The 15,193-nt window shown below is 40.8% G+C and overlaps 1 protein-coding gene across 1 annotated transcript in view; it reads right to left on the reverse strand.

Moving 5' to 3' along the window:
• Window positions 1–12,416, reverse strand: part of LOC134632991 (piggyBac transposable element-derived protein 4-like) — a 74,008-nt gene extending 61,592 nt beyond the window's left edge. Inside the window, exons 1-2 of the mRNA XM_063481865.1 lie at window positions 11,145–12,416; window positions 10,796–11,035 (exon numbers count right to left, since the gene is read on the reverse strand). Of these exons, the coding sequence (XP_063337935.1) occupies window positions 10,796–11,035; window positions 11,145–12,416 (1,512 nt within the window). The remainder of the gene's footprint in view (window positions 1–10,795; window positions 11,036–11,144) is intronic.
• Window positions 12,417–15,193: the final 2,777 nt, after the last annotated feature.

Consider the following 15,193-nt stretch of genomic DNA (forward strand, 5'->3'; position numbering starts at 1 on the left):
TGACAAGATGCAAAATAATTATCTGGGTACATACATTTCATAATGCATGCATATATCACCATCAATGACATCTGGCCTGAGGTCTGCCATTTTTTACATTTCAGTTATTTCTCTCAGAAATGTTGGCTCTAAATGAATGAATGTGTTACACTTAAACTGTTACTGGCTCACAGTGCAAAGGGCTCACTGGGACGTAGGAGCCTTTCAATTAAATCCCATAAAGCTGATATCTTGTGTCAAATAAGTGTCTTAGACTGTGAGCTTTACTTCAGCACAGCCAAACACAGAGTTGTAGAAGCCGTCACTCCAAATGTCTTATGATAACAAGAAAAAATACCTTTTCAGTACGCGGCCTACATTGTGTAACGTAACAAATGTATTTGTTATGAAATTCTCACTTTGATACTAAACAACAATAATAAAAAAAACATGAAGTCTCAACATAAAAAAGCACTTCAAGTTCTCACACGTCAATGAACTTTCTATGTTTTAGTTTTGTTTGCAGTGACAGTACTCAGTAGATTCACAGCAGCCTTCACAGTTATAAATAAACAAAACACATGTTTATAATGCCACCTTTATTTGAGAAACAAAAGCACAGAGAGTGATGAGTTTATGGGCTCAGTTGCTGCTTTCAGGTCATATTCACTACAACATGACATTGATTTTGTGAATTACAGGCCCCAATGCAGTCAGAAGGACCCGGCTAATGCAGCGATGCCAGAAACACTTTTCACATTCTGCACTCACTTTTTACAGAATGTAGCAAAAAAAATAAAACAAAGCTTTACAATTAAAACGTTCAACATAAGATCACAGAACTAGTATTGTAAGTAACAACATAAGATACAGATTTTTGCATAAAACAATGCATTTAAACAAGTATAAATATGAGTCTAACATTTGTAACCAATCAAGCTGCTTCAAATGAACACATCCTGTCCGTCAACAGCAAAGACCAATGTGGTATCTGGATCTTTGGTTCCACATATTTTTGACACTGTTCCCTGTAGACAGTACACATCTACAGTTTGCAGATATATTAATAATATTATGTTACAAATATTACAAAGCAGTAAAATTATATAATATTACTTGTTTGTAAACGACCAACACAATATGATGAACAGACTTGCTCACTGGCTGAAGGAGGTGGCACATCAGGCACGGCAAAGTGGTGTTGAAGTTCACTGCCGGGCTCCCACAAGTCATCCCACATTTTCCCACTGGAAAATATCATTATTGAAAGAAACGACAGCAAATACATAAAATCAGGTTGGGGATTACTTCATGCTTTTAATGTTTAATCCCAGGGGTGGAATATAATAATGTCTAACTTACGGTAAATTGCTGGCAGCTGTGGTTGCCAGAATTTCACTCTGGAAAATATAGTAATAATGCAGAATACATAACGGTATACTTGATGGTGTCGGAGGAACTGGAACAGGTTTTGGATCCAGTGTGAATTTTTATTTATTTATTTATTTATTTATATTCTTTTCTTTTCTTTTTATTACTATGTGCATATTAGTATTGTACAGCACTTTGGTCTACCAGGTGTGTTTTTAAAGTGCTATATAAATAAATGATGATGATGATGATGATGATGTGTTTGAGGACTTGCATGTTGTTCTTCAGATGCTCGCTGTAGATTAGCCTTCTTTTCTTTTAGCCTGAAAGCAAATACAAAGCACAATAAAGCAAACTTTTGAGCGGGACTGTACAAGCTAAAAATAACAGCAGTATGTTTTCTTCAGCCACATACGTCACAGTGGACCAACAAGTGCAATCTGTGTTCAGACAAGTTTTGAGCAATAAAAAAAAGGAGCTTATACGTGACATCCTTTATTTGTTGATGAAAACAAACAAACTGAAATGAAGTGATCATGATGCACTGGGATATTGAATATTATCGTTGACATGATCATTGGAATTGAATTGAAATGCGAGTAGGGCTGGATACCAAAACTCGATACCTTTTTAGTACCGACCGAAAACATTCGGTAGGTATCGATACTGAAAAATAGAATATTTTTCGGTGCAAAATTTCTGTACTTTTCCAATAAAATCTCTGTTAATGAGCCAAACAGCTCTCTTCCTTCTGTTGCTGCACATAACGCGCCAGCAGCTCGGGTGCGTCTGTGGGCTAAAAAGATGATTTGCAAACTGACAGGGGATTTCTTAAAATCACCCCGCAGCTATTCAGCTGAGACACCTGAGTTAGAAAACACAAACACTGCAGTTGTTTTACTCGCGAGGACGGTCACAGAGCGCTCGTACTCGCAGGAGACACTCACGGACTCGCACTCTGTCACCGTCTGCGTTCTTTATTTATACAAGAGAAATGAAAACATTCGTTCAGTGACATGAGCATGTGCGTATGTGATTGTGTGTGTGTGCGAGGTCACAACTGCTTGTTCAACTTCTTACTATCGCTGTGGAAAGATTCAGATACAAATATCAGAACACGTTTTATAAAGAACAATCAGTTCTGAGCAATGAAAAGAACAATCAGTTCTAAGCAAGGAAAAGATCATCATGCAGCATTCTATCACAAATAAACTTATATCATTAAAAGCTTATACTGACTAAATAATACAATTTTCCATTGACACAAACAATGAAAGTGTTACAGCTGCAGAGAGCAATGGCAGTCTCTTTGGAAGATGTTTACATAGCTAATATTTGCAAACTATGGCATGTCCGCATTACCTGCCAAAACCGGAAGTGACGTAATATTTGGTGGGAAACCTAGTTTTTTCCTTTCAGGGCCTTATTAGCCTATACTGGTGTCATTTTTGACTTAATGTTTTCTGTAAGTTTCTGGGATGCTTAGAACTTAAATTGCACTTTCAGAAATAGTTTATTTTGATGCACATGCTGTTTTTGGTTTTGTTTTGCAATTTTACATTATATTTATTTTCGTTTTTCTTGCAGTATTTAAAAATGGGTGTATCTCAAAAATAAAACTATGTAGACACTCAAAATAAATTTCCTGTGTTTAGAAACTGCTTAGTGCATTTTTCTTTGTATTTATAGTTTTGAGGGATATATCTCTGAAATTTCTCTAAGTAGAAATATATGTGTTTTGTTTTGTTTTGTTTTTATAATCAACATATTGTCACTGGCTCCTTTTCTTCTGCTTAACCAAAGCAAGTGGCAGCAAGCTAAGCTAAGCAGGGTATTCCAGTCATCTTTCTCTCTTATTATAAGCAATCTTTAGCTGATGCAGGAAATACAAAGCAGTTGAGTCAACTGGCACAGCCTGTCTTTCTTCCGTCATCCGCAAATGAGTTGCGGTTGATGACCTGGTCCCCTGGAACCACAAGACCCAGGCCAAAGTCAAAGGATAAATAAATGAATACTATTTAAAACATTTCACTTTAAGCTATGAACTCCTAAAACTAATAGAGGTTAAAACTCTGTTGAATACTAAGCTAAAATTGTGTAAATAAATGAAATGACATAAAGAATATAATTTAATTTGAATTGCAGTCCCCTTGGGGGGGAAAAAGAAAGCAGGATTCAAGTACAGAGCAAAGCTAGGATTGGATCCAGAGCCACGTGTGTAGCAGTGGACTCGAACCTTGGACCTTGGTATTTGAAACCTGCCCGCATAGCCTGTCAGCCACCTGGCAGGCCGAGTGAATGGAGGCACATTTGGTCCATTTAAAGTGTACATACGTGTATATGTTGCCATGGACACACAGTCACTCACATTAGCTGGCCCTGCATGTTTACTACAGTCAATGACGTGATTGTGCGCACAGTGTCATCATCATCATCATCATGTTGAGTTACAAAGCACGTTAAAACAAGCACAGCTGACAGTCCCCAGCTGCAGACATCGGGAGCACGCAGCTGGGCGGGCGCGGGGTGTGCCCTTTAAATATAGCAGAATTGCTCCCATTTGATTGGCCGGCCAAGTGGCCCATGGGAAACAATGACTAGGCCTGTTAGCAGAGTTTGAACCCGAGCGGCGATGGTTCGAGTCCCATGCTTTCCATCTGCATACGCTTTGTACTCTTCTCAGTACACCTTCAGCCAGCCTAATCTGGCGAGTCTGTAGAGCTCCAGACTTGCCAGCCTAACCTGGCGAGTCTGTAGAGCTCCAGACTCACTCTGCCTTTTTACCCTTTTCTTCAAATCCCTCCTTAACTTTTGCCTGGGAACAGGGCGGTTTTGTTCATAGAGCTGGCGGTAGCCCACGTTTAGCTCAGAGAGTAGAGAAGGCGTTAGCGGTCTTGGTTTAAAACCTCCCAGCGGCAGTATGTTTTGAGCAGACACCTCAGCTTTTTTGCCTCTTTTCAGCAGACCATTTGCAGCTACACGGCAGTCACTACTTTACATCCTTTCTTTTTTGGTGGATATACCAGTGCTTGCAGGTAAGACCACTGAAATGCCCACCATTTATAGAGTGTCAGCGAGTGTCAGTAATGTTTATGTGCTTGTGTGGAACAATGACTCTCCCATTGTGCAAAAATGAAGCCAAAATATCCCGCTTGTGGGAGTTGCACGTTGCACTTTTGGAGCCCTGACTTCAGGCTTCCGTACACCTTTTAGGTAGGCAGACTGATCCAGTTTATCTGTTAATGGGTTTACCTTGACTGACTACTCGGTCAGTTAAGGTGAATACAACCACGTCATTATGAAAAAGACACACAGCTTATCATCTTATCTTCTACAACACCTAAAATCACTCTGTTAATTTGTTTGCTAGATTAGCCGCTAGCATACACACTGTGTAAGAGGCTTGCTGCTAGCTAGTTAGCATGCTACACACCTGTTACTCTAATACTCTGTAGTTTTTGAATAATTCAGCACTTCTTAGGTTTTGTTCTCCATTTTTAGACAGTAATGAGATCAGCTGCACACTCCACAGAAGTCCAGAGTTACTTTGAATATCAAAAATGTAATGCTGTCCTTTGGGATTTTAACATAAGACTGTGAGTGTAATGGATTTACAACTGTTTAAATGGAGCACTCTACAGCCTGGTAAGATGGAAACTTTCAAAACAACAGCAGAAAGTTTCTGTAGTGTAATTATTTCTTTTCATTTAATAATAGAGTCCACATTAATATCAACAGCTACAGCCACCCCGGGGAAGCTGGTGAGGGAGAACATCAGGACTAAGCTGGGTTTCCTTGGTCCAGAGGTTTGGAGAAACTTCTTCCCTTTCTTTCATCACAGCTGTCTTGTGCCAGATGTTCTATTGACCCACTGAGTGAGGCTTAATTTTAGAAACACCAGGAAGACTGAAGCCCATTGCAGGAATCAAGAAGGACCTCGAGATCTTCACCACCAGCTCCCTCACAAGGACGTCTTCCGAACTCCACTGTGGGCACGGCCCAGAAGATGGATAAACCCAGCATTTCATGAACACACTGGAACCAATCTATCTTCATAACAGTGAGTTTTATCAACAGATCATATGCTCTTGTTACATAGTCTCATGATAACGATTATACCCAAATCAGTGGTGTAATATAACTGTAGCAGCTATGTGGTGTAGCCTATACCAACATGTACTGTGTGCTCTGGACTTTGTAGGTGAAGGCAGCATAGGTCACTACAAAAAGCTTTCATGGTCAACATTTGTGCGACTATAAAGCAAAAAAGTTTTTAAGGAATTCGTAGATAAAACTTTATGAATCTCTGGGGTGGGTTCAACCTAGCATGCATATTAATCTGCCTTACAATAAACACGCTGACATTATTTGGAACTTGAATTGAATGGATTAAGCCTAGTGCTAGACTCATAGTTGGACTGCCCATCGGGCATACCGGCCATTTGCCCGGTGGGCCGATGGTGATTTTTCGTTTTTATGGGCTGATAGATTTTTTTGTTTTGTTTTTTTCTATAATGGTACAAATAATGAAAGGTGGTGGATTGGCCAGATGCTGGCCGGTGTGTAAAAATAAGTCAGTTGTTTGGTGGTGGCTATGGTGGAGCTTCCACAGAGGCCAGCAGGTGGATGAGGGAAAGGGGAGGCAGGAGGAGGAGAGACCCGAGGCGGCCGCCGGTCCGAGTGTCAGGTTAACTGAACTTAAGGTAAGAAGTTATGACCTGCAGTCTGTCTGGGTCAGATATAAACCAAGTTTAGGTGTGGTCAATGATCAAGTATCAGCTGATCGGCTTTTCTCTCTTGTTTGTTTATCGCCCACTTTGCGCCAGAAAGAGGAAACCAGTGGATGTCGCGCTAAACAACAGCAGCACGTTTAAGCTTGATCAGCTGTTGTTAGAATTTATTTAATATTTATTTCTAGTATCAGCTGATGTTTGCGGGAGCCACAAGTGTAAAAGCAGCTGGTCATGATATCGGTTTGGATATGTGGTGAGAGGGAAACATGAAGATGAAACCAGGAGATGTCCTTACTGAATCATCAGAGCTGAACAGGTGATGGAGAAACAGGTTTACCTTTTAGGCGACATGAATGAGTTGAAAGGAAGTTATGATTTGTTTCTGAGAGACAAATAACACCAGCATCCTTTTCTAAGTAGCTGGCAGCTGGTAACTGTGCAGGGGCGGGTCTAGCAAAGTTTTTCCAGGGGGGCCAGGTAGGGCATTAACAGGGAAAGGGGGGCACAAAGAAATACTTTTCTTTCTTATTCTCATTTAAAATGTCTAGCTTCTGAATCTTACAACCAAAGTTTTTATCTGATGTAAAATGCATAGAAATCATACATATACCAACCTGACAGCGTTTGTTTTCATTCAAAGCCTTTTTAGCTTTGCCTGTAATACCTGGCGGGCCGGTCTATAGACAAAATGCCCGGGCCAATTTTTTTGTCCCAGTCCAGCCCTGGCTAGACTTAAAGTTGTTTAAATGGAGGTCTTCACTGAATTATTCTTTTAATCTGGGACTAGAAATAATCCATATCTGAGAAACCCTTTGAAAACATCTTTGGTAAACATTATAAAAAACTTGCTGAACTGCATTTTTAGAATAATTTGAAACATGAATTGTTTATGTCCATGGTTACTTGCTAAATGCAAGGATGATAGTTGCCTCGGTCTCTCATAGTGTTCGATGTCTGTACTTTAACCCAGACAGATCTGTGTTAAACCACTGTGAGATATTGGTCATCTGTGTGCTTGTGCAAGTGTGTCTCAAACTGGGGAACCTGATGATAAATGCAAAAATGTTTCTCCATTGAGCTACAAGTGATCAAAGAAAACATGATCTGAGTGCTTCAACGTGTTGCTTCTTGGATATAAATGAGACAGACCCCAGTCATTTGGAAATTTGGCAGTTAGGCTGAATCCTATATTTGCTGTGGGCAAATGATAAGCTAAGGGGCAAATAATATACGAAGAGAGAGGAAAGATTTTTTTTCATGCCTCTTTGGCATTATGAGGAAACAGTAGCAGTGGCTTACATCAGTCTCACCTCACATTTCCACTCTTTAGAAGCTTTTAGCAGTTCTGAGTCAAACAAACACAGATAGTTTGGGATTTTTACCTGACCTGCGTCTTATTTGTCAAAAACCTAAATGACTTGGTAGACTTTGAATGATGCAGTGTGTCATCTGGAAGTACGGATTAGGTTTGGATGTGCACAAACATGAAATGCTGACAGGACCCGTCAGGATCACAGTGGTTTTGTGAAGAGAGATGAGAGAATCACAGTACCTCCGGCCATGCTTGTTCTGGCTATTGCGATGTTAGGGTTAGGGATGTGTTCACTGTTTTCTGCCATCCATTTCTAACTACCTGGTTACTTCCTGTCAGTATTTTACAAACCATGTGGTCACCTGACCTAACTCTGCTTCTTTTTGTTCCCTTTAATGTTGAAGTGTCAAATGTCAAACAGCTGGAAAGGAAACTACACCAGTGCACTGGGATGTTTCCCCAACTTGTGCCCGACGCTGTTCCTGCCTGTGAAGGTAACATTACCAGAGACAGCCCGCCTACCTCAGGACCTCGCCAAGTCACGTATTGATCACGGTGATTATGAAGATGACAGCGAGCGGAAGACTGTAAAAATCCGCCACCAGAATGTTTCGATGCTTTCTAATTATTAATGAATATCGTGTTTGTGTGTTTTGGGTTTTATTTTTTTGGCCTCATTTGTTACTAACAAAGGTCTCCAAGCTCAGTTTACATTCTGTATGTGTTTTCATCTTTAGCAGCCACACTCTGACTGCAATTAAAAAAACACAAACTTTAACTCCTCTCAAGGGCCTTAAACCAAAAGTAACACATCTGTTTGGAAATGTAAGGAGTGTAAAGTACAGATTATTTTTTTAATGTCGGGAGTAAAAGAAAAACAACAACTTTAGTTTACAAACAGACTCTGACATTTTCCTTCACTGAACCAAGTTTGCAACTGTTACACTGGATTTATTATCATTGAATAAACTAGCAAATTATAGAAATATATGATAGGAAACAGGAGAAAGAAATATAAGAAAGTATAGACCTGGTAAACATGTATTACTAGTCTGAGTGTGTTAGCATGCTGGCATTAATATTTGTGTAAAGCAGGGTGGATGATTTTAGAGTGTTTGAACAGTCATTCATTATTTTTAACACCAGGTTGGATGTAATGTGTTACTGTTACCAGTAGGTGGTGATGAGAGACCTTTAGGTGTTTGGTGGCACACTCCACCTTCAGGTTTAAAATGAGTGTTAATGGAGGGACTTTGATGGTTCAGTTTGTTCAACGACTGCATTTCACTCACTGCCTGTGTTTGTATCTCTGTCGCTGCAGGACCAACATGGACGGAAAAGTCAGTGCTCTCAGGAGACCGACAAACCTCACAGAAGAAAGAGAGAGAAAAACTACTGCTGTGACGAGTGTGGGAAGGATTTTTCTCGCAAAGCTTCACTAACAATGCATCAAGTCATCCACACTGGAGAGAAACCGTTCAGCTGTGACTTGTGTGGAAAGTCTTTTCCCTGGGATAGTTGCCTAAGAAAACACCAACTCGTCCACAGTGGAGTGAAAGCGTACAGCTGTGATCAGTGTGACAGAGCTTTTGATCGCAGTTGCAGCTTACAGAGGCATCTGGTTACCCATTCTGGAACTAAGACATATAGCTGTGACATTTGTGGAAAAACTTTCAGTCGGCGAGACAGCCGAAGTAGACACCTACGCATTCACACCAGACATGTTGTGTACTGGTGTGATCAGTGTGGCAAACAGTTTATAACAGATGTACAGTTACAAAGCCACATGTTTACCCACACTGAGGAGAAACCTTATAAATGTGACCTGTGTGAGAAGACTTTTAAAGCTCCACGTTACCTGAGACAACACCAGCAGATCCACACCAGAAAGAGACTCTACAAGTGCAGTTACTGTGAAGTATGTATGTTTATTTTTATCTTATAATTTTAGCCTGACTGTTTGGGAAAACTCAGCTCATTGAATTGTGTTAACATGTTGGAAATTCTACTGGATGGAAAAGCAGCTCTGAGTGATTATTCAGATTTTAATTTCATTTATGGTTTTTGCTTACACAGTCATGAAAAACTAAAATTGCTGTAATTTAATCTTCAGGGAGTTTCGTGGTATATCATGGTTTTGTTGTTATTTCAGCATAAATGACCTTTGGTTTACAGCGGCTCATTCCTCTGTCAGGTGTACATGGAATACAATAAAACACAAAATAAGTACAAAACCAAACCATTCAGTAATCTTCTCTTATGTTAACAAAGTTGCATCGTTACATATTGGCATTGTAGTACTTTAGCTGTAGTATCACTGCTTCCTTGTAGCTCGAGTACTTTTAGACATCAGTGTTAAAATACTCATTTAATATTATCATTGCAGTGTCATGGGGGTAGTAGTGTTTTTTCTTGTGTCCCAATCAGCTGAGTACTGTAACTGCACAGTTGCAGTGTTTCTAATGCAGTATTAACCGTTGGTAGAACCTCAAATTCCCATCCTTTCGTTGTCCTCGTGGCAAAAAACGGCCACTTTAGATGGTCTAAACATTGGCACCAACATTCATTTTGATCCATTATTATTTTTTGTGCAAGAGCACATTTTAAAAAATCCATCCTTTCGTTGTCCTCGTGGCAAAAAACGGCCACGCCCTAAAAAGTGCTCTAAAAATGTTATATATCAATATTTTTTTCTACTTTAAATTAGTCAGTCTTTTAAAACTACTTCTGCTTAAAATATCCATATCAAGTTTTAATTATATTTTCATTGTTTTAACCCTTTAAATCCCAGTTTAAGTACATGAGCGCCCTGTTTTTTAACAGAAAAAAAAATAAAAACTTAAATATTTTCCATAAAATACATTTGAAGTAATATTTGATTGTTATTATAATTAGGCCTTTAGATGGGTCAAATATTTGCACCAACATTTGTTTTGATCAATTACTATTTTTTGCAGGAGCACAGTAAATTACTTACTTATTGCTTATTACCACCAAATGCTTATTACCTTGTTGTGTATGAAAATAAAGATACAAGTTCACTTTGAAACAGAAAAACATTTATTTTGGAACGATGAACATGAACATATATACTGCTGGGAATGGGGAACGGTATGACAAAGAGAACGAGCAAAAAAAGAGTGAGAGAGAGGGGGAGCGGGGAGGCGCAGGGAAGGGCCGGGCAGGGAGCGGGGGCTTCGGGGTGTGACAGTCCTGCTCAGGCGGAGCAGATGCTGCAAATGGAAAGGCTGTGCTCTCGGCATGTGACTCTCCCACATTGGCAGCAGGCAGTCACTACTCTTCTTCTTTTGTCGGAGCAAAACTGGCATTCTCTCCTACTTTTTGTTTGAGTGCCTGAAGAGGGGCCTGCAGCAGCAGCAGCAGTCTGCATACTTCTTACCAGATCTGCTGCGAGCGGTGCGCGGGGAAGGTACCCTCTCTTCGCGACCCACGGCTGGATTAACGTCTCGCCCACCTCCTCGATGTATAGCCTTCTCCTGTGTGTTTTGGCCCGATGCCATGATGGGTCGATTTCGTTCCACAACACCCAGCCATTATAGAGGGAAACATCAAGCAGGTGGTGGAATAGGGCCAGTGGCCACCGTCCTGTGCGTCTCCTGCAGGAGTAGGTGCCGACAGCCTAACAAAAAACAAAAACAAAAAAACCCCAAATACATTAAACCTATGTATATTTTACACAAGCATATATGCGCAAGAATGAATAAATGTGTGCGTAAAATGACACCTACCTTATCAAGATTGTCGACACCGCCTTTACACTGGTTGTAGTCCGTTATTATTTTTGGCTTTCTCTTGTCATTGGTTATGGAAGGAGCCCGGTGCTTGGTGCTCAGGAGGAGGACGTTTTTTCCGCGTCGGGGGACGTAAGATACCAGGGTGTGATTATTCTTGAAGGCGAAGATTGAGGAGTGCACCTCTCTCCCTTTTGTCTGGAGCAAGACTGGGGGAAGCTCTGGCTTATTTTTTCTAATTGTGGCAACCAGGGCCATCTTTCTCTTCAGTAGCGCATCAGCCAGAGGAAAGGAGGTGAAGAAATTGTCACAAGTGACAGTGTGTCCCTTGAGCCCATCTGTCATCTCCAGCACTACTCTCATTCCCTGGTTGATCTCCGCTTGTGTGCCAGCTGCTTTGCCTGTGTATACTTGGAGTTTCCAGGCATATGACGTCTTTGCATCGCATAGTGCCCAAATTTTCAGGCCGTATTTTGCAGGCTTCTTTGGCATGTATTGCCTAAATCCGCACCTCCCTTTGAATGGCACAAGTTGCTCGTCCACGTAGATGTCTCTATCCGGGCAGAAGAGCATCTGGAGCCGGTGCACCCACATGTCCCAAACTCTCCGTATTGGAGCGAGTTTGTCACCACCGCGTCGAGGTCGGGAAAGTTTATCGTCAAAGCGTAAAGCCCTGGTGATGTGATGAAATCTTTTCACCGACATGGTGGCCCGGAAAATCCGCCGTCCGCTTTTCTCGCTAAAGAGGCTGTGCGTTGACTCACCCCGTGAACGGTACACACCGGACAAAATCAGCAATCCCACATAGGCTCTTGTCTCATCCGCGTCCACGTCTCTCCAATTGTCGATCGTTCGTCTTCCTTGAATATTTGTCATCGACACTATGATCCTCACCATTTTGTCTGTTAGAAACAAATCAAAGCTGGACTTTGGGTTGCTAATCCGTGCAGTAGCGTAATGTGTGGGTCCTGGGGTGAGTCCCGTGGCTACCGGGACATAACGCAATGTCTGGGCATTTGTGGGAGCCCACACAATACTTCTGTTCTTAGACCTCCACTCTGCTGGCTCTTCGTCACTCTCTCCACTCTCATTTTCGCCAGATGAACTGGAATCCAGCTCCTCAGTTTCCACCTCCGATACATTTTCTGCATCTCCAGAATCCTCCGATGAAGACGCGGAGCCATCCTCGGAGGATGACGCGGGGCCATCATCGCGATCGGGGTCCAGCACCATTTCCAAAGCCTCACTAGTGGTATAGTACCGTGCCATAGTGGAAAAAGAACTACTCCCGCGCTAAGTCTCCTACTTATAACCACGGCTTTAGTGCAGCTGCGTAAACAACCCGAGCTTCCAGACAAAACAAAGTGAAACCTTTTCTTTGATTCTTGGTTTTATATTTGATTTGTTTGCATTACAGTGGAGAAAAATTCTTTTGAAGTTAGACTCACACTCTTTTCTGAGGTTAGACACACACACCTTTATTTTTTTTTAAGAAACACATGCCTTTCTCCAGCATTGCCAGTGATCCACGCTTATCATTTGAACAGAAAGACACCGCTATAAATGTGGGATTTTCCTGCAGGCATTAAATGTGGGTAAATGGCACCACATGGTGGACAAATGAAAAAATTACAAGTTTAAGGTCCCGACTTCAAAATGTCCCCCTCGCTCAGAAAATTGCATTAATCGTACTAAAAATAACGGTGCAGTGAAAAATAGCGTTTATAATGGGTTTCAATGGGGCAGAAATCGGCCTAAAAATACATCAACGTAGACACACTGGAGACAAACTGAAATACTGCAAAGAATGTGGGAGAAGCTTCACCAGATCACATGAGTTAAAACTCCATGAAGTCATTCACAGTGGGGTTAAAAAGCACCTCTGTGATCAGTGTGGGTCATCGTTCACCACTGCAGGTGAGCTTAAAACACACCAACGAGTCCACACAGGAGAGAAACCATACAAGTGCACACACTGTGACAGAAGCTTCTCACAATCAAGTAGTCGTAACCATCATGAACATACCCACGTGGAAGGAAACTACAGCTGTGACCGGTGTGACAAGACTTTCAGGAATCTCAGTTCATACTCCGAACACAAACGATCCCACACTGCAGATAAACTGTTTCACTGCTACAAATGTGCAAAAACCTTCACTTCACTATCTGTTCTGTGCAAACATCAGCGTGATCACGCAGGGCGGAAACCATTCCCATCTCCGGATCACGGTGAATCTGGTGTCAGGGTCAGACTTAAAACTGTTGAGATCAGGCTCCACAGAGTTCAGCTGGAATCTCATGTAAAGAACTGATGAGGCTGCTGTAAATATAAATGTTCCTGCAGTTACATCTTAAGCTTTCTAAACTCTTTTTTTTTTTGTTGTAAGAAGAAAGCTGTTTTTATGTAATCAAGTTTTTATTGAATGTATTTTGATCCATGTGTTCTGTAGGTGTTCTTTGTTCAGACTGTCTGTGTTATGAAACTTTGCAACGGTTAAATAAAAAATGAAAATGTTAAATAAAGAAATGGTTTAATGCCAGTTTGAGCCATGATGTCATTTCCTGTAATTCAGAGTAAAGAGTTGAGGGATGAATGGAAACATGTTTACAGTCAGAGTCAGATTAACTGTTTTCTGTGACACAGATGAAGGTTTATCAGAGGACACTTGGCTTTCCTTCCCTCACACTGAACAGGGTTCCTGCAGCTTATTACAAACTCTGATCTTAAATTTAAGAAAAATAAGATCTTTAAAATCTTGTATTTCTTTTTATCAAACTTGCTGGAGGTGTTAAAACTTCTGATTTTCTTTTTAAAATTTTTAGGAAAATAATCTTTTATAGTTGTGGTTTTATTTGCTCTGAGTTTATCAGCGTTTCCTGATACAAGGCAGGATGGATCCATGCTTTTGTGTTTTTTAAGACAAATTCTGAAGCTAAAATCTGAATGTTACAGAGATTGAGACCCATCAGATCAGGCAACATTTTCAATCTTCTGTTGTCCCCTTTTGTGGACAACAGAAGATAACAGTGGAAGGAGAATGAACTGGGAGATCTCAGGTCCATTTTACCTCCCGGGTACGTCAAGCTCTTCCTCTAGTAATTGTTCCAAACACAGAAAGCTTTTAGGAACATTTAATGTTTGTTTTGTTTTTAAGTAAATTTTGTGGAAGCTTCAGTCTGAAATGATGGTTACAGAAACTGTGCAAGGATGACGTTTCGTACTTATTTGATATAGAGAAGTGAGTCACCAGAGAATGGACCCATGTTAGTTAGTCATGCTGGAGATGGTTTTTGTGTCACAAAAGACTTTAAAATATAAAAATATTCAGACTCACAGACATAACAATGATCAGAAGAGCATAACGAGCATCTGGACGCAACTCCCATTTTTCCATTTCATGCATGAGAGCAGATTTTAAGAGAAATGCATTGTCAAAGCTGTCGTCAAAGACTGCTACGGCAGCAACCGAGCCAGCTAACGCACCTGGTCAGGAAACATGAATGTACTAAGTGCTGGTTAGTACTTTCAAAATAAGAGTGTGGGGATTGTCTACTAGTAAATCAATCGTGAGCGCTCGTGTTGCCTCAGATGGATAAATAGAAATAAGTCAGTAGATAGATGCTAGGTAGATGCCTGACCTTACTTGTACTATCCACATGATTAACAAAGCTCGGTAATGCACTGATGAATCCCCCTAAAAACAGAGGGCTCGATTACATACAGCTCAGCCTTCGTAGCATAATGTGCCACAAATGTTAATGACTAACATGTGCCTTATCTGTACACTAGTTTGCTGTTAGAAATGCTACAGATTTGACATCAAATCCCAGAAACATTAAAGGGTCTGGGCACTAGGGTAGCTTTGCATGATTCACAGTGTAAAATAATCCTGATGGTGGGAGTATCGTGGAAAAGCTTTCTGTAGTGCTTTTAAAAAACAGTCATTTTCATTGGGGGCAAATACTTCTGTCCTCATTAGTGTTTAAATATTAACTGGAGACTCTTTGAGTGAGGACTTTTTTTGATATCAGAAGCTTTCCAGTGT

The sequence above is a fragment of the Pelmatolapia mariae genome, linkage group LG8 (genome assembly GCF_036321145.2).
Source record: "Pelmatolapia mariae isolate MD_Pm_ZW linkage group LG8, Pm_UMD_F_2, whole genome shotgun sequence".
Classification (NCBI taxonomy): Eukaryota; Metazoa; Chordata; class Actinopteri; order Cichliformes; family Cichlidae; genus Pelmatolapia; species Pelmatolapia mariae.